Raw genomic sequence first — 20,731 nt, forward strand, 5'->3', positions numbered from 1 at the left:
AGTCAAATGGCTGACGACAGAGATAAGGACAAAACAGAGACAGCAGCAGCTGGCGCTGTTGGCGTTATGTTTAAATCAATTTCCTGTAACTCTGTGTGTGGTTGAAGTACCTGTACCAAACTGCTATTCCACAGTATATACAAAAGTGACTATTCGACTTGGAGTACATTTAAACTATGTAGAATTGTAGAATGTGTATATGTATATCTAAATATCAATTTTGTTTTTCTTTTGTGATATCACAACGACTGTCATTTTAGCAAGGACGATGATGATGATTATGATTGTAGAAAATATAAAAGAGACCATGACGATGATTGTATTTCCTATTTCCTTTTTATGGTGAAATGGATGCAGAGAGATACTGAAGTAGATATCGATCCAAATCATAGGAATAACAATGAGAATGTAATATTACTGTTGTTTTAGTAAAAAAAAAAACAATAACACAATTCTAAGCTTTCATTGAATGAGAAATTTGTATATATTTTATACAGTATTTGATTTAGAAATGTCAAGTTTGAAATGATTGACGATGATAAAGTATAACAAAGAAAAACAATATAGACAATGGAATGAATTGGTAGCTTCGCTGGTGTTATGGCTTTAATTTGAATTGTTTATTTATACGGTTTTGGACAAGCTAATTCATCTTGCTGAATTGCGATCCTGCACTTGGCAGAAAAGTTTCTTAAGGAGAAATTATTTTTTGTAAATCCTACAAAATTTACGGTTCTCAATCCTATTCGTTAGAATAAAGTTTCATTCCGTTAGAAGGTTTTTTAATACCTTTCTTTCAACTGAAAGCAAGAGCCGAAATTCACAAAGGTATATTTTTCCGTAAAGGGGAAATGGAATGACTACATTATATGATAGGTAGTTTTGAAGTTATGCACCCTTTGACCTTCAACCAGACATCCAATAAAGTCGCTTGTTATCCAAATGACGGAAATAGTTTAATCAAGGAAAATATTTGTCAGATGAGTTGAATGCAGAATTGTCTTTGGGCTTACTTTAATTTTGTTCAAATATAATTACTATCCGTATCCAAAGTTGGCGTTTATACGCATTACAAAACAAAACAACATACAGTTGCCGATAAGAATAGAAGCTAAACCAAACTACAAATAGCATTTTGACAAAGTGTATAAGTTTACGTTTTCCTTTTTCTTGGTGCGTGCACATAAATTTTTGTTCAGTGTTAATAGTTGGGAAATCCTACCGAATTGACTGGCGGATAGCTTTGCCAAAAAAACACGCCTTTTATTTTCATAAATAAACATGTGGTTTACAAGTAGAACTAACAGAATACTTCCTAACAGATTAATACATTTCAGTGCAATAAATTAATGAAGTCATAGGAATTAACACAGATGGTAAATTATGATGCTATGAATCCAGATTTGTGACGTGGCTCAAGAAATTTTGCCCGAAGAATCATTTTATTTGAAAACTTTTATGCTTCCTTCAGAACTATGACTAAATTTCAAAGGCAACAAAGTCAGGCCGAAAACAATTTCTTTAAGATACCAGCACTTTTTGAACCCCTGCGAAAATTTCTTTTTTAACTCTGAATTTTTTAAGTTATATTTAGTTTCGAAATATAAAATTAAGAGAAATTTACGAATTCAATTGATTTATCGTGGAGCAACTGAAGCAAATTGTTTGAAAAATACTCCCCCAGTTTCAAGTCTCTAACTTAATTCACTTAACTTGTTTTTCTGTGTCACGAAGAAAGAAATAATAGTCTAACTTAATTCTGTCCTACAAGTTAATTCAAGCCTATAATTTTTAATTTGGCAGCTTTTAGCCTTCTAGTAGTAGCTATAGATATCATTTTTTTTTTTTATTTTTTCGCTCTTGATATTTCTGAGCTTTAGCTAGGTTTTTTTCAATTTTTTCTAAAAAAAAATACTTACGATTGGTTTTTATATAATTATTTCAAATAAAAATAAAAAAAAAGCTTGACGATTTCAATAAGAAATTACTTTCAAATGTTAAAATAAGCAATTTTGTTTATATTATTTTATTCACAGTAAAATATTTATTGATTATTTTTTAATAAATTCTTCAGTATAGGAAGAAGAATGTTTTTCTTCATCAACCTGAAACTGCAAAATAAACTGTGTGCAAAAGGCATAATAGCATAAGTCGACTTATATCAAAATTGAGTTTTTTACAAAATCTGGTGCACAATAACCGATTTCGTCTGCCATATTTTTTTCGTATTTTTATCTTAAGCGGTTTATGAAGGAAATAATTCCACGGGGATCTGCTCCACATGGGAATTTATTCCACCTTATGTGGGAATCTGTTCCACTTTTTGAAGTGGAATAAATTCCCGCCCCGAGTGAGAATTTATTACACTTTTAATTGGGAAATAACTTCACCTTCAATTTTGGTGATTTATTTCTTGTCATTTTGGAGAATGATTTTACTTTATGTTTGTATTGTACGTGCCATCTGGAAAAAAGCTGCGTTTTTGCGGAAATGGATAGTACCTTCAGTTTATAAACCATTTTCATGGCATACAAAATAGTAGAGTCCTTCCAATTCAATCTGGGAAAATATAATATATTTCTATTGTAAGTTTCAGAAACATAGCTATGTCTTGGATCGTGTCAACTGGTACATATTAACTACTTACATGCTCTTCATACAAAAACTGATCAAAAACTTAAAAAAACAGCAGTGTCGCTAATAAGTAGGTAGTCTAAAGTCGACTTTGATTTTTTATGTTTCAAATCAAAGTAAGACATAGCAAAACAATAATTTACGGAAAAGAGGAAGAAGCAGTCCCAATCTTTGACCTTCCTTTGATATTAGTATCACAATTCACTTTACTTATTTAATTCTTTTGAATTTGTTTTTACCTTCAAAAAACACTAAAAAGTGCCGATGCTAATCATCCGCAAATGACTTCGTACTCGGTGAAATTGACCCCAGCGCGTGCGGTATCTGGGGGGGGGGGGGGGGAAGAGGCGTGGGGATTTTTTTAAAAGATTTCTTTCAAGTCTCATAGTTTTTAGTTCGCGTGATTTGAAGAAATATCTTACAAACAAAGCGGACAAATAATGATAACTTAATGATCAAAAACATATCAACCCCTCTTGTAATAATTGGTTGAAAGCGAAGCGGAAAAAAATTTGTTGACATGAGAATCTACTCAAATTTTACAACCGAAACGCGAAGCGGAAAAAAATTTGACCACGGTAAATCAATTTTGAGGTGTGAAAATAAAAATTCGCGCGAATTTTTATTTTCACACCTCAAAATTGATTCTCCCGTGGTCAAAAATTTTTTCCGCTTCGCGTTTCGGTTGTGAAATTTGAGTAGATTCTCATGTCAACAAATTTTTTTCCGTTTCGCTTCTAATGTTGGCCTTATTTTACTTGGCGTTATTTCATAATGATGCTATAATTGCTTATATCCACAAGATGTAGTTACATAATTAAGAATTCCGTCCAAGCAACTTCAATTGAAGGAAAAACTCTATAATCGTTTTAGACCGAGAGCCGGCAGCATATTTTGGCAGTTTTGATATAACCGAAATTCGAGTGTGCACATATCTAGATATGCACCACAGTATATCAACGGAACAAGTCTGGCACTGATCTTTTTCAGCTTTGCCTTGCCAGACGCATCCAAAGTGCAGCAAAAAATCAATTTTTGGCGTTTTGGTATAACCGAATAAATGATACACCAAAAAATCATAAAAAATCCCCTGATTTCGAATCTGTGGGTACCGCAAGTTTCTTTTTCAGCTTTCCCCCCGCCAGACCGCTTTAAAGCATTTTTAAGTGCATTTTTCTAATAAAAAACCTAATTACTTATTTTCTGTTGGGTATAACCGTATGATGGTAACAAATTAAAATTCTATGTCTATTCCTGGTTTAGAAAATATAAGTTTAAGCCAGATATTTTTCAGCCTTCCCTCTGCCAGACGCCCTTAAAGGTTTCCCAAACAGGTTTTTCCATAGAAAAAACACCTAAACAACCAAAACAAACACATTTTCTCAAACTGTTATTTGTTTATTTTTCTTTGAACAAAAGCCTCTATTTTTGTTTGTATTTTTGCTTTGAAAAACCCTGTTTTGTTGAATTCAAATTGTAATATTTTGCGATCTAACTGCAACTTTGGAAACTTTTATACATTTTTGAAAACTACAATAACAGGGCAACTTTTTAAAATCATAAACCATTCTCACACCATAGAAATTTTTTTTGCGGTGTTGCTCTCAAATAAAAGTTAAAAATTGATTTTTTATAAAACTTGAAACTGTTAGTTAATTTGCATCGAAATGGCGTATGGAATAAAAAATATTTGGATTAATTAATTGTTCCTAATTATTTGTCAATGTTTTAGTAAAAGAATTGTAAAAAACAAAAATCAATAATGGCAGCAGGAAGCAAAATACTGTTGCAAAGTCGAGATTTTTCGAAATTTCACAAGAATTGCATTAAATCGAAAACCGTAAGGATTTGGGATGAACAAGTTACCAAATTCTGAGAGCCCTTAAGATCCCCTATTAGCATACTTCGTTTGATCCATTACTTTTGGGACACCCTGTATATTTCGAACCATATGAGCTTCCATTTTTTTTTTTTTTTTAATTAAAAATACGGAGGTTCCGTAGCAAATTCCAGCATTACCTCTTCTACTGCTAGGGACTAATAGAGCCCAATCTTATTTATAAGATGGGTACTCTTGGCTTTAGCCAGGATGGTATGCGGAAACTCTATTATTAGGATAATATTTACATATTTGTTATCTGCTTTATTTCTGTTTTAGATTGATGTTTTAGCTTACCAATCGAAACAAGAAAGGCCCTAACTAACCCTAACCCCAAGACTGTCATTTTTTACTTGCGATATAGGTACTATAGGGCAAGTTTAGGATTCGTAAAAAAATCGAACTCGAGATAACAATTTTACATGACATTACGATGATGGAGAATGCCAAAAAAGTGGGTCCGGCAATTCTGTCTGTCTGTCTGTCTGTCTGTCTGTGTGTCTGTCTCTATCTGGAGCTGCAGCCTAAACAAGTGAATTGATTTTCTTTAAACTTGGTAGTTAGCAGTTTTTGGTGATTCCCTAGAGGGGAAATTGAAATTTTTTTTTATGACCAAAACTAACGGTACCTGCCATATAACGGAAAAACAAAAGTTAATTTTTTTCAAAAACGGCTCTAACGATTTTGATTAAAATTTTTGTTTGTAGTATTACACATAAGAGCCAACTTTTAAAATAAAAAAAAATATTTTTTGCATCGTTATTAACGGCACCTGTCATAGAACGGTTTTTTTCGTTTCTGAATATCTCGTACAATATTAACCCGATTTTAATGAAAATTTTTATACAAAAGTGTTTAAGTAAAGGTAATATTAAAATTATAGAAAATTTTCAAAAAACGCATTTTTGGATTTTTAAAAAATATTTCGAAATTTTTTTTTTTTGAAAATCAATTTTTCGAAAACGGATTAATGAAAAATTTTGAAATTTAGTTTTTATGTGGAAATTAATTATTTCTTCAAAATGGCATACCAACTATTTTTTTGAAAAATGTGAGAAATTTTTTATATATAAAAAATTATTTTTTAAAAAAACGGCTCCTACGATTTTCGAAATTTTTTTTCTAAAAATACCTTTTTATACAGGTAATAAAACGGCAGACTTGTTTTTTATTTTAAAACATCATTTAAAACGGTGTTTAATTAATTATAAAAACAGATTTTATTTTTTACACTACCTATGAAATTTCTTGAAAATATCAAATTTTTTCTAATTTTCTTGAATAAAAAGCTTTAACATTAGAGTTACTTTAAGCATAAGAGCAAGTACGTGCTACCCCAGTCGTGCATTTTATTTACTTAACCATTGATTCTTTACTTTAAAATTTTTTTACTGCATTCCCCAAAACTGATTCTTAAATATAACTTATCAGGATTTTATCGAAGATGTCAGCTGCACAATGCTTTTTTAACATGGTATCTTGTCTCTTGGAAATGCTCAGTTTTGGGGTATTCAATAAACCTATTGGTCAACTAAGTTGTTGTCCCTTAAATCAAAATGAAAGTCACGAATTATTTGTCTTCCTTCTTCAATAAATAAATTCAATAAAAATATATATTCTTGATAAAAATGTATATATTCTTGTTTATTGTAAATTGTGGATATTGCTTATGGCGCACAAAACGTATTAAAATGTAAATACATTCCGAATTATCTCTCTCTATTCTTATAAAAAACAGAAAAGATTGCAAAAAAATAAACGACATTTTCTCTCTAACTATATAGCTTCTTTACAAATACAAAATGCAAGCTCATCCTTCTTCAAGAAATCATTTATATATGGTTATCTCTTCACACTTGAATAAATATAAATACCCCCCATTTCATTCGTTTCAACCCTTTCCTTTTCTTAAATAAATAAATCCCAAATGCATCCAAACAAACAGACGACACTGATTGCATCTATTAAATTTCTCAAACCACATTCCAAATGGAATCCTTTAGTCAAGAAATAACACCACAGTTGACAAAATGTCAACTCAACAATCAATTTAACATTTTCCAAACAACTCTGCTGAGAGAGACTCACACTTCACACAATATACCTATTCCTAGGAATTGTATGGCCTTGTGAATGGGTGCTGCTGGTTTGATATTGTGTGAAGTTTCTATTTGGTTTTCAAATGAAACATGAACTGCATATAAAAGGTATTTTATCAGTTGATTCTTTTAACAAGTTAAATAGGAAACAATTTGAATTTTGCTTTAAAAAATGGGGGCTAAACTAAATTTAGTGTCAACATTGGAATTTTTATAGCAGGCATTGGCCTTGACAATGGTGATGGTGATGGATGGACATTTAAGAATCCTGCCATTTGAAATAAAAAAGGGTAAAAAATGATGACATACTATAAAACTACGACGACAGCGTCGAAAGTTATAAATTTACATTTGGCATGTTGTGGTTTTGAAACTTTTTTTTCGAACTTGTTTTACTTTTGTGTATGGAACCAAACTAGCATCACTGCGGAAAAAGAATAAACAATCATTTTTCAGTTTCCCAAAACAAAAACAAGAAAAAAAAAGCTACACGCTGAAAATTAATTTTTGTTTTGTATCCTTTTTTGTTTTACTTTTTTTTTTTAGGGAAAAGTTTCGTTCAACTGTTTGTGTTTGTGTTTGTTTTTGGGAGCAAAAAAAATATACATTTTGTATACTTTATACCTTCCACCTACCATAGCTTCTGTTACACTATAAAAATGAGAGGTGGGAATAGTGAAAGGAAAAACTTTTAGAAAAGTTAAATCAGAATATATGAAGCTTTTTTTTTTTAACTACGCACGAAGGGAAAATGATTTTACAGTATTATGTAGGTATAGTTATGCACAACTGCACAATATGTACTTGTACATGCACACTTTGAATGGAAATAAAATTTTAAAACAAATGTATCCGAACGTGTCGAGGTTAAAAACATCAACTGAATATTTTCCAGACTACATATTGACAAAAAAAAAAGTTAAACTTTTTTCACATAATTTTCATGTGGAAAAGCAAATAATTTGAAAAAAAAAGGTTTTTTTACGTCGTAATAAAGTTTTTGGAATGAATTTAATAATTCTTTTGTTATTTTCTGTTTTTATTTTAATGAGAACTTTTTTGATTTCTTAAAAATTTTAACAAGAACTTCATGTTTTGAATAAATATGGGTACAGTTTTTTTTAGTGCTTTTACATGATTCAAAGATGCCATCAAGATATAGTAATTCTTGCAGCATTTTTTTTTTATATTTTTGAAGGTCTACTTCTATTTGAACTAACTAAATAAAACTTCTCAACACTTTTCAAAACACCTCAAAAATAGTTTTGAAGTGGTTAAGAACAGGAGAGGTTTAAGTAGTATGTACTTGAAACTTGAATTGTATGACTTGATCTAATAAGATTTCAAAAAAGGCATTGATTTTTTGCCTTTTTTTATCTAAGCAAAAAAAAAAAAAGATTTGGTTCGTATTTGAACTCATCTTAATTGAAGGACTATATATATACCTATGTTATATAACTCAACCAAAAATGAAAATCGAATAAAAAAATCTCTGTTTTGGAGGTTAAAAACCTCCCTTTGGTATTTTAAATTCTAGTTATTTAAATACTCTTATTGACTGTTTCTACTATCAAAATATTGTATTGCAGTTTCAACAGCTGTTCTTTTGAAAGTTATGTACTTGTACTTGTAATTTTGAAAACACATTTTCGAAGTATTGAAAAGGTTTTTTTTTTTAATATTTCTAAAACTGTTCAAGACTTAAGTAGTTAAAAAAAAAAAACGATATTACGAATGTTTGAAAAAATTACTTCTTAATGGGATAAAAATAACCCCCAAACACAAAAACTAACTGAAATCAAAAATTTTGAATAGAGTAAAGGAATTATTTCAATTGGAAAGAAAAACTGTCCAAATTTGAGAGTTTATTTCATTATAGTAAAAAAATTTGTCCAAAAATGTTTTGGACTTAAAAATTAAGAAACAAATTCAAGAGTATCAATTTATGATTTTTGAATTGAATTTTTCTTTTAGTGAGGCGGCTTAGCATCTAAATCGTGCACTTTGTGATAAAAGCATGAAATTTATATCATGGGTATTACTCAATATTAGAGTTATTTTGAGATATTGGGCCACTTTGTATTCCATCCAGGAGCGTAGATACAAGAGATTTTCTGTGTTGCACCCGCATTGTTGCATATCATAGTATAGCTGATGAAACCTTTTTATTAATATAATACATGATTTCGAGGTAATTTTTAACGCCTGGTCGAATAAAACCAATAGCAATATGCTTGGACCGTCATGTAAAAAGTTATTGCACTTTTTATAAATTGTCTTTTACTCAAACAGCAAGATTCAGAATATTACCAAGTACTCCTTGAAAAAAAGTGATAGGTTGATAAAATTTAGTGTGGACTTTTCTAATACCATAGAAAAAAATAATTAAATATGTCCATCAAAAAATTTCAGGTCAAAGGGTGTTTTTTTTAGCGAGAAAGAACACTTTTGAAATGGTACCATTGCAACACATGGAAAATTTATGAATTTTTTTGAACCGCATATATATTTTATACATCGTATGAGAATCAAAAATAATCAAAAAATGAATTATATTTACCATGGAACATTGAATTTTCATGCAAAACTTAAATTGCTTGCTTTTAGCAATTTAAATGAAGTTTTGTGAAATTTGTGATTATTAGATGGCTCATGTACATCCTCATAGGTGAAATATTAAAAGGCCCAATATCTTAAAATGAGGGTTACATATTGTACTAACAATCCTTTTAATTTGATCCTTTTATCACAAACTGCACAATTATTTTTCATACTTTTACTTTTGCACCTCATTCCTTCAAAATATTAATTTGTATGAAAATTTAATAAAAAATAAAAGCAAGCAATTTAAGTTTTGCATGAAAATTCAACATTCCATGGTATAAATAAAATTCATTTTTTGATTATTTTTGATTCTCATACGATGTATAAAATATATATGAGGTTCAAAAAAATGCAAAAATTTTCCATGTGCTGCAATGGTACCATTTCAAAAGTGTTCTTTCTCGCTAAAAAAAACACCCTTTGACCTGAAATTTTTTGATTGACATATTTTATTATTTTTTTCTATGGTGTATGAAACGTCCACAAGAAATTTTATCAAGTCTTGTATCTACCCTTCCGAATGGAATACAAGGTGGCCCAATATCTCAAAATAACTCTTAAATTGAGTACTACCAACGATGTTAATTTCATGCTTTTATCACAAAGTGCACGATTGAACTCTTTTTTAATGCTAAGCCGCCTCACTATTTGAAAAATCAATATTTTCAAAAAGGACCAATGAATTTACTCCAAATTTTGTTTGAATTTACCTATGGATTAAAATTTCTTCAGATCATTATTAGTACCCATATTTTTTTTTTTTATGAAAACTTTACATTCACATAATATATATGTGCAGGTACAGGTACATGTACTGTACGTACCTACATAATGTAAAATTTAACAATGAAGCATACGAAATTAAACACAAGTCGAAAGCCAAATGAAGGGTCCAGGGAAAAAAACACAAGTTCATTCCAACTCATTCCGAGAAAAACGCAGTTTAAAATTTTGCTATCCATAGAACGTAGTATAAAGGCACATCATTTATTTATTTTTATAGCTAGGCTTAAATTTGTTTTGTAAGATTGACATGAGATATAAAATATTACGAGACCTCATAATTAGTTCATTTTTGACTAAAAAGTGGACTTGTGCCGATTTTCCTCCGGATCCTTCAAAATATTTATGTAGGCCATTATTGACTTATGTCATGTGTAAACATGTACCTGCGCTTTAACTTTAATTTTGATAACAGCTTAAAAGGCGCTTAAAGTGTTTGAAAGTGAAATATTGTTCAAAATGTTTAAATTAAAAATTGTCTTTTTCCCCTTAACTTAAATTTTTGAATTTTCGACAGAAAAAAAAATATCAATTCATCAATGCCGACAAAAATCACTAAAAGCTGCTGAAACTTCAAAAAGTCGTTTAAGAAAATTTTCGGAATAAAACAACAACAAAATCGACCCGTTACGATTGAAACCAACATAATAATTCTAATCATATGCAAATACAATTTACTTTGAGAATAGGCTGTCTTGTTGCTGAGTGAAGTAGACATTCGTTTTTGCCCATTTTTTTTTCAATTTTCTCAAATACACAAGAAAAATTAGAAAAATTTATGTTATCGAATAAGAACAATAGGAAGGGATTTGATAGGATTTACCGATGTTCATTTGAGCAGGGAAATTCAATTAACTCCTTCATTCAGAAAAATATTTTATAATAGCTAAAATTAAAAATAAATAGTTTTAAAATTAATAATAATCAAAATATTATACATTGAGTGCTTGTATAATGTGTTATTATAATTTTGCTTTTTAAATCCACTAACTTTGTAACTTAAAATTAAAGTTTAATCGAAAATACATAAAACAACTTTTCAAAGCTAAAAATTAAAGTTGCAACATTATTCAACATTTAACCGTTCGTTCACTTTATTTTAGAACAAAACAAAAAAACACACCTACTATCAAAAACACAAAACATTTTGTCAACTTGGAAAACAATTTCTATGAACCCCTCAAAGAACTTTTCAATTAGTTTTCTCTAAGTTTTGCATATCTCTTTCGTTATAGCCAAGAATAGATAAACCCCATTTACCTTAGCAATGTTATGTCATTGTTGAGACATTGCCAATAATGGAATTCAGAAAATAAATTTTAAAATTCAATAATAAAGTTCATAACTAAAACTTTTTTGCACCCATAACTATTTTCTATATTTATTATTCTGTAAGTGCTGGAACAGTGAAGACTGGCGAATAAAAGACATTGTCTGACACAATCTAAACAAAAAACGCCGAGAAAAAAAGGGAAACTTTTTCAAAAATTTCAAAATTTATTTTCAAGTAGGAGGAGGAGCTTGAATTGTATTTGGAATATTGAAAAACTTCTATTATAATCATACCAACCGAAGCCATAACCATCAAGGCCCTTTTTGTATTTATTTTAACTTTTCCATTATGATTTCTTTTTTGGGTTAAATAAGAATTTTATCTGCATATTTTATTGAATTCTTTTTGACTGACAAAAATAAGCAAAAAGTAGGAATTTAAAGTGGATATGCCTAATTATAACCAAAATAGTTTTCAAAGTCGTTTTCGTTATGCGAGTTCATTAAAAAAAAACTAAAAACTTTTTAAAATGAAAAAAAAAGAAAAGACAAAAATATATTTATAATCCATGGAAGTCAGTTATGTATTAAAAAAAAAAATCTTTTATTTTTTTTCTCGAGACTTTTTAAGTCCAACTTTTTCCTGTACATATGTTATTAAGGCTTGTCTGGTTGTTGGTGTTGTGGGTGGGAATCTGCTGAGTTTATTTTTTCCTTATTGCTCTCTACAGATATTATCTTGTCGTAAAATGTATGGATAAAGTTTTAAAAATGTAGACTTTGGGAAAAGGGTGATGCATTATATCGATTTACAATCGGTGACTACGGAGGTTAAAAAGTTTAACAAACTATTTAAACTTTTTCTTTGTTCAAAAATCTTAACCTCATGTCATGTCGCTGTAAGTTAACATTTTAAAAACCTTAAACTTTTAGTTTTTTTTTTTTAACGTGCTTAGAATTTTTAGGAAAGGAAATGAATGAATAGAAAGAGTTGATGTTTAAATAAAAGAGTACACGAAAAATAAAATGCACGACTGGGTCGCACGTACTTGCTCTTGTAGTTCACAGTATCTTTATCTTAAATATCTATTGGAAATTTAAGATTTTGTAGAAAAAAAAATCAAAAAAAAAAAAAAAAAAAAATCAAAAGTTTAAAAATTAAATTAAAAATTTTTTTTTTTCAAAAATGTTTTTAAAAATATTTTTTTTTAACATTTTATACCTAATGATCTCTGTAAATTTTAAATAAAATAACTAATGCTTTGATAAAATATATGAACTTAAAAAATATGTCAATTTTCGAAAAACGGCAACGCCATATTTCCATTCTCCGCATTTTTTGAGAAAAACTAAAAACGCAGTTTTGTTGGAATCAATAAGAGTATTCCGCACACCAAATTTGATCAAAATCGTTAGAGCCGTTTTCGAGAAATTTGCAATACCTCGAAAACGTTATATGGGAGGTATGCGTTAAAATGGAGATGTTAAAAAAATAAAAAAAACGGGTCTAGGGAATTACGTAAAAATCATCTGTACCAAGTTTCAAGCAAATCCATCCATCCGTTTAGGCCCTAGCTCGATGTACAGATGGACGCACAGACGCACACACGCACAGACGCACAGACCGACGGACGGCATGACGAAAACCACTTTTTTGATCTTCTCCATCATCGTAATGTTGTTTTTGATTAAAACCTCGATTTTTTTTTTTACACGAAACCAATACTTGCCCTATAGAGCAAGTAAAAAGACCACCGTAAAACAAGCGGATTCCATATTAAATTAAGCGGATTTCAGCATGTTTTTTTGCCAAGATGACTTCCGTCTTAAATTAAATGGACAAATCTTCTTAGTTTCTTAAATATGCAAATTTAAAAGAAATCTACTTAATTTAAGTGGAAAATCATCCTATTTTTATGTGAAAAATTAAGCGGATTTCTGCCTGTTTTTTTGCCAAAATGACTTCCGAATTAAATTAACCGGGCAAATCTCCTTTTTCTTGAATATATGCAAATTTAAAAGAAATCCACTTAATTTAAGCGGAAAATCATCTTATTTTTATCTGGAAAATTAAGCGAATTTCTTCATGGTTTTTTGCCAAAAAGACTTCCGTCTTAAATTAAGGGGACAAATCTTCTTAATTTCTTGAATATGCAAATTTTAAAGAAATCCACTTAATTTTAGCGGGAAAAAAACTGGCAGCTACTGGTGATCGATTTTTCAACTGTTGTTGATACAAATACAATAAAAAATATTTTTTTATTTTTTGTCAGTTTTTAAGATGAAAATTCATATTAAAATGAAATGAAGTTCACTTTAAATCACGAATCATCGAATCGCGGCACACGATGTGAATCATACGTTAACGTTTTGACTATTTCTGTATCTATTTAGTTAGTATAGAAAGATAGGAACACATTGCGACCATACGTTAACGAACTTATGCCGTAATTCGAACCTAGAATTTTAGCGGATTCCACTTATTTTAAGTGGAAATCGTACTTTTTTAGAGGTTTGGATTTAAGTTGGACATCATCTTATTTTAAGGTACCCTTTTTTCTCCGTGTGGTTTTAGATTTATTTTATCTTCTTGTGAAATTAAATAAACATATTTTTCACACACATTCTTCAAGGTTTATAGACCAAAATCTTCCCAAAGGCAAGGCATACATATATCAAAACTTTGTCCAATGACTTAGACTTTTACGATTTTGAACAAAATTTAAATTTTTCGTACGTGTACCTAATAAATGCGCAATAATTGGAATAGAAGTTTGTTGAAAAAAGTTGAAATATAATAAACCTTTCATGTCAACTTTATGTGACTTGATTAGACAACTTTTGCCGTATAAAAACATGGAAAAATTCTTATTAGCTTTACGTGCATGTTAGATTTTAGATAAGAAATATGTACACATAATATTTTACATGATTTCTATTCATTAATTAAACGATTTATTCAGAATAAAGTAATTTGTTTATGTATAATAATTTTTCATGATTTGACAAAAACCATAACAATCTACCTAAATACATAAGTGCGAAATTAAGTCACGAACAAAAAAATAAGTAGAAAAAGAAGAAGAAAAATTCCAAGGACCTTAACTAAACTACCCTGAAGCGATACGATAAAAATATTATACTTTTCTAGAATAATAATTTTTTTTTGCAAAGAGAGAGTAGAAAAAAGTAGGATGTTTATGGTGGTGAATGGTGAAAGTATCAAGGAAACGATACAAGAGCAAGAAACAAAAATTGTATACAAATTAACCGGAAATTTAATAAGAAGTTAAACGGAAATGAAAGCGAAAGTTATTTTTTTTTTTCTTTAAAGATTCAATTGGGAAATAAAGTGAAAGTAGCTTAAGAATGGAATTTATATGATGAAGAAAAAAAAGTCTAGTTTCTTTTTCCAAAATTTTGCAAGCACGCAAATTTTAGATGTTTAGAGACCGTGAAATGAATTAAATTAAGGTTCTATATCGTTAGTTAACAAGTTCTGGTGAAAACAAGTTCAAAATTATAAAAGGTTTGGAAAAGTGTTTATTAAAATTGAATGCATGACTGCGTCGCCGTCGCGCATTTTCTTGTATTCGTGGTTAAAAGTTACAAAAAGGTATTCAAGTAGAATTCACATATTTAGGTATATTTTCCATGCAAACTTAAGTTTTGTTAAATAAGAAAAACCTTTCCTTGGAAATGTTGGTATATTTACATAGGTTCTAAGAAGCATAATTAACTTACAAGGAAGATAGAGCAAATGATAAAAAAGTACTTAATTGGGGTTTAATCGTCGAGCACCGCATACACAAAGTTAAACAAAATCAATAATTTGAAATAAGTAGCACTGCGTCGCTGGATGGTAAAAAAAAGTTATATATATCGATAAATAATAAAAAAAAAAAAAGCATTCTAAAAAATTTCCTCAAAATTCATTGAGTGACAAATCAAAAGAAAGGTATCTATAAACTGTATTCATAACTGAAAACCACAAGTTTCTTGGAGATTTTGTTGTTGAGTTATTTGCATCCAAACATATTATTTTTTTACATTCGGAAGCAGATATCTCCGGGCCAAAGTTTCCATATATGAGTTCACAGTGAACATGTCTATGCATTTAGGTAAAAAAAATTATATATTTTTTTTTCGGGATTTTCGAGAAAAAATCAAGGTTAACCCGAAAAAATTGCATTTTAAAAAATTTCTTCCACATTCATCGAGTGAGATATCAAAATAAAGGTCTCTGCAAGCTCTATTCGTAACTGAAAACTAACATTTTCACGGAAATCTCTTTCCGGAGATATTTCTAATCAAAAAAAATTTTTGTTTCTTTCTTTTCCATTTTTTTTTTCTTTTCTTTTCATTCCAAAGCCGATATCTTTTTTCCAAAGTCTCGAAACGAGTTTAGGTTTACAGGTATGCATTTATAGCGAATAGGCCTATGCATTTCAGTAAAAAAAATTAACAATTTATTTTTTTCAGATTTTTGAGAAAAAATCAAGGTTAACCCCTTGCCAAAAAAATTCCATTTTTAAAAATTTCTTCCAAATCCATCGAGTGAGATATCAAAATAAAGGTCTCATCTAGCTGTATTCGTAACTCAAAACTAATATTTTCTTAGATGTCTGGTTCCTGAAATATTTCCAACCAAACAAATATTTTTTTCTTTCTTTTCCATTTTTGTGTCTTTTCTTTACATTCCGAACCCGATATCTTTTTCCAAAGTCTCGAAACGAGTTTAGGTTTAAAAAAAAATTAACAATTTATTTTTTTCAGATTTTTGCCAAAAAAAAAATGCATTTTAAAAAAATTCCTCTAAATTCATCGAGTGAGATATCAAAAGAAAGGTCTCTTTAAGGTCTATTCACAACCAAAAAGTTTCTTGGAGGTCTGGTTGCTAAGTTATTTGCATCCAAAAATTTGTTTTATTACATTCGGAGGCAGATGTAGGATGAGGCAGGGTTGAATATCCGTTGTCGTAGCAGAATTTATTCTTTCCAAAAAGCGCTGAAACCAGGAAAAAATTGAAAAATTTTAGATTCATTTCTCTTCCGTGCGTCGCACAGTGTGGCCAATCACGAATCTAGCTGGACAAAATTAATAACTCGCGTTAAATCGACTTTTTTTCTAAACAGTTTTAAACAAATGAATGTGAATAGATAAAATTCTATAAAAAAGAAAGATTTTTTAAAAAGAAATCTATAATTTCTGCAAAAAGTGGGTCAAAATAGTGATGAAGAAAATGCATTTTTGAATTTATGTTTTCGTAAACATATTCTATGACTGGATATACTTAATTATTTTAAAAAACGTTTGAAAAATCTCAATTAATAAAAACTCTATTGCTATTTACGATAAAAAAGAGAGGCAGAATAATTAGTTTTTATTAAGAAATAGAACTTTTACACACGTTTTTGACAGGTGACATATGTATATGATTTATTTTCTCAATATCATGCTTTAAATTAAAATTTTAGCAATGATTTTAAATAAATATGTTTCCCAATCATAAAAAATGGCATCACCTTTAAAAATATCTGCAGATAATTTAAAAAAGTAACTCCTTTTCGTGCGATGCAAACTTTAAACTTAAGGGCCTATTAAAAACAGCTGTGTTTATATTGCCTTCGATGTTTTTCAAGCTAATAATTCTCTAAATTTCTTCGTGACCCTATTTCTGGCCTTTTACACTTGCTTGCTTTTTGCATTTAACTTGTTTTAGGTGTTCCGACAGAAAAGCATAATTCATCAATGATAATGCCTCATTAGTTGAAAATTCCAGTGGTTTAGTGGTTCCAGAGGATCAGAACTTAATCTTTTATACATTTTGATCCTTCACTCAAAGAAAATTTCGTTAAATCCCTTACGGTTTTATTGGAATATGCTTTTTCAAATTTGCGGAGAGCGATTCTACTGATTTAAACTATTTCTAATGGATAGGTGCACTTTTAACCTTCCGTTTATTATATTTTTCCCGTTTTTTTAATTTTTAAAAATTCTTTTCTTCTTTGTTTCACTATCTACTGTTTTTGTTTATTTAGTTACCACATAATATTGGTCAAGCAAAATGAAATTCAGTTTAAAGAGAGCGGTCCAAAGTGTCTTTCACCTTTTTTGTTTTTTTTTTCGCTTAACTTGAAGAACAAAACTTTTATATATGTTTTTAATTTTTATTTATTGTCAAAAATGTTCTAAAGATGATACCTGCTCATTAAAAGTACAAAAAAACTGTCTTTTCGATCTTATTTGGCAGTTTTGACACATTTTTCGAAAATTTGTTTTTTTGAAAATCTTGACTTCATTTTGAAAAGTGAAAAAAGTTGTATGGCGGTCGAGAAAACGCGAGACATGTAAATAGCTAATCTCAATGACAACACTCCACAATACATTAATTAATTAATTTCAGACCGGAAAAATGCGGAAAAATTAACTTTACCTCTAATTGAAAAACAAAGATATTTTTTTTTTGCACTTCCTAGCCTTCTTACAGAATTTTTTTTAATAGTTGCAATGGTAATTAATAAATAAAAATTATAATACTTTACCTCCAAATGTAGATTAACAATTAAAAAAAAACAATTACAACAAAAAAACTACCACAGCGTTTTTAATCGTCAACCAAACTCAAGCGAAAAATAGAATACTTTGTATTATCTCCATCCAACTGTTGACAAGAACCAACTTTCAAGCTTAGCTTACGCTAATCCGAGATGAAAACCAAAAAACCAAACATGAATTACAGTTACCCATTGTATTGAGAAGCTCAACTCATGATTTAAAATCATGTGGCTAAACTTTTTTTTTTCTATTTTGTCCAGTCAGATTGGCGAATTACCACACTGTGCGTCGGCGTCGTCCTCGATGGTTTTCAAGGTTTTTCAAAAAAAAAAAAATAAATTAAGGCAACTGGTCTTCTATTAATAAGAACAAAAATTAAAAGTGTATCTACGTTTATTTGTTTAAACTAATACAATCATATATTTTTTATAATTCCAGATCTCTGCAATGCCGCTTTGAAAATTCAAGCCACATTCCGTGGTCATTTATCACGCAAATTAGTTGGCAACAAGGAAGCCGAAGATATTGACATCCAAGAGATAACTAAAAAAGTCGCTGAAGAATTGGATATTGATTTATCTGATCCAGAGCTCAACAAAGCAGCAACAAAAATTCAAGCCTCATTCCGAGGTCACAAAAGTCGCAAAGATATACCAGCTTAATTTAGCTTAAACATATTTTCAACAAAAATTATAATATAAAAAAAAAAATAAATTTTTTGTCAACAAAACTTTGTCAAACAAATCAGAATTTTAAAATAAAAGCAAAATAAAATATAAATAAAAAAAATTCAAATTCATTAAAAAAATAAATAATAAAAAAAAAAAATTAGAAATATATAAGAAAAAAAAAAATAACAAAATATTTTATTGAAAAAAAAGAAAAATTACAAACAAAAAATATTAAAGACAAGTCCATTCTCTGCCTAACATTCTTAATTATAAAAATTTTAAAAAAATATAAAACCAAAAAAACACACATAATTATGTGTGCCATTATTTATAAATAAAAAAAAAAATCCTAACAAAAAATGTAAAACCATTATACATTATATGAAAAAAAAAACATATATAAATTGTAAGAAAAAATCACATTTTTGGCTTTTGTAGTAAGAGCAAAGCAAATATTTTGCAAAACATAAATTAAAAAAATATAAAACAACAAATAAATATTTAGTATAAAATAAAAAAGAAAAAAAAAGATTAATCCTATAAAATATAAAACTACAACAAACCATGATCTATACCAACCAGCAATTGAGCTTAGTAAATAATTAAAATATTTTATAGTACGTATTTTATTCCTTCATTTTTATTTTTGTTCTTCAAACTTGTTTGTTTCTAATTTCAAAATAAATAAAAAATACATATATTACAACAATCAAAAAAGCACAAACAAAACACTTAAAGAGTTTTTTCTCAAAAAAACCAAAACATTATAGGGAATTTTTGACATTTGAAATGCGAGCACTTTAATGGCTGTTTCAAAAAATAAACATTCTCCTATTTAAATTAAAAAAAAAAACAAACAAAAATGTTGTATGTGTGAAGCGTCAAGATTTCAACTTATTAAAAAAAAAGGCAACAAACAATAATAAAACACCAATTTTATTCCTTCGAAAATGCCATTTCAAGTCAATTGTCAATATTTGAAAACACAAGAAACCAAATCGCTCCCAGAACAACTTTAAAAAATTGTAATTGCGAGAACACGTAACTTATGAAACGTTTTTACCTGTTTTTAACACCTGTCAAAAAATTACACGCCTTTAAAAAAATATTAAAAACCAAAATATAAAGTAAAAATAAATAAAACTTTCAAACCAAAACAAAAAAATGTATTATGAAAATTTACAGTTTTGCACTTGCGCTAGATGAAAAAAAAAATTTAAAGTGAAACATCAAAAACTATACAAATCGTATAACAATTACCTAAATAAGATTTTAAAACAAAAAAATATTATAACAACAAGTTTATTGTAATTTTACCAAAAAAACAAATACAAAAAAAAACTTAAAAACATTTTTTGCCAAATAATATTGTTATCATTCTAGTTTTTAATTTTTACTGAAATTCTATTATTATTATTATCTATTTTAACTGGTTAGTAAGTATCAATCACCGATTAAAGAATGCAAATTAAATACAAAAAATAAAAAATATATATAAAACTAAACACTCATGCATTAAGTAAATTGAAAAGCTTTTTAAAGAATAACAAAAAAACAAATTATTTGTTGTAATCTACACTTACACTAAAAAAAAACACATACAGGAAAAAAAAACACAAAACACTAATTAACTGAAAACAAACAGAGATACCTAAAGATTGTTGAATAATTTTATTTAAAATTAAAATAATAAAGAATTAATTTAAATTATGAAGGAAAAGCTGTTAGAAAAAAAAAACAAACCCGAAAGAAGACAAAACAAAAAATACACACAAAAGTCAGCAGATATATTCAAAAACAAAGTTTAACACAAAAAAATGATCACATAAAATGGAAACAAAAATTAACAAACAAACAAAAAAAAATAGTAGCAATGTGAAACCTTAGACGATTTTGTTATGTAAATGACAAATTTTATGTCGGAAATGGTACTTATGTTAAAGATAGTAAGAAATAAAAACAAATAAAACAAAAACTTATCAACATTTTTGTCTTTCGTTATTTAAAACAATTTATTGATTTAGTATGCAAGTTTCAATTAAATTTAGACAACACTTATAAGATTTCACGTTTGCGATATCGTCGACACAAAGCCAAAAACCACGAATCTGTGTTTTTGGAAATTTTCATTTTGATGCGTCATTTAATATGTTATCGGTCCCTCTCTGCGTCGACCCCAATTGCCTAGCACTAAACAACTATCAATGTACGTAGCACGAGTTATGAGTTTC

The 20,731-nt window shown here is 28.6% G+C and overlaps 1 protein-coding gene across 1 annotated transcript in view; it reads left to right on the forward strand.

Moving 5' to 3' along the window:
• The window catches only part of LOC129920051 (uncharacterized), a 169,940-nt gene extending 149,461 nt beyond the window's left edge, over nt 1-20,479 (forward strand). Inside the window, exon 3 of the mRNA XM_056001208.1 lies at nt 18,268-20,479. Coding sequence (XP_055857183.1) covers nt 18,268-18,491 — 224 coding nt within the window. The 3' untranslated portion in view covers nt 18,492-20,479. The remainder of the gene's footprint in view (nt 1-18,267) is intronic.
• Nucleotides 20,480-20,731: the final 252 nt, after the last annotated feature.

Source organism: Episyrphus balteatus, chromosome 4, assembly GCF_945859705.1.
Source record: "Episyrphus balteatus chromosome 4, idEpiBalt1.1, whole genome shotgun sequence".
Classification (NCBI taxonomy): domain Eukaryota; kingdom Metazoa; phylum Arthropoda; class Insecta; order Diptera; family Syrphidae; genus Episyrphus; species Episyrphus balteatus.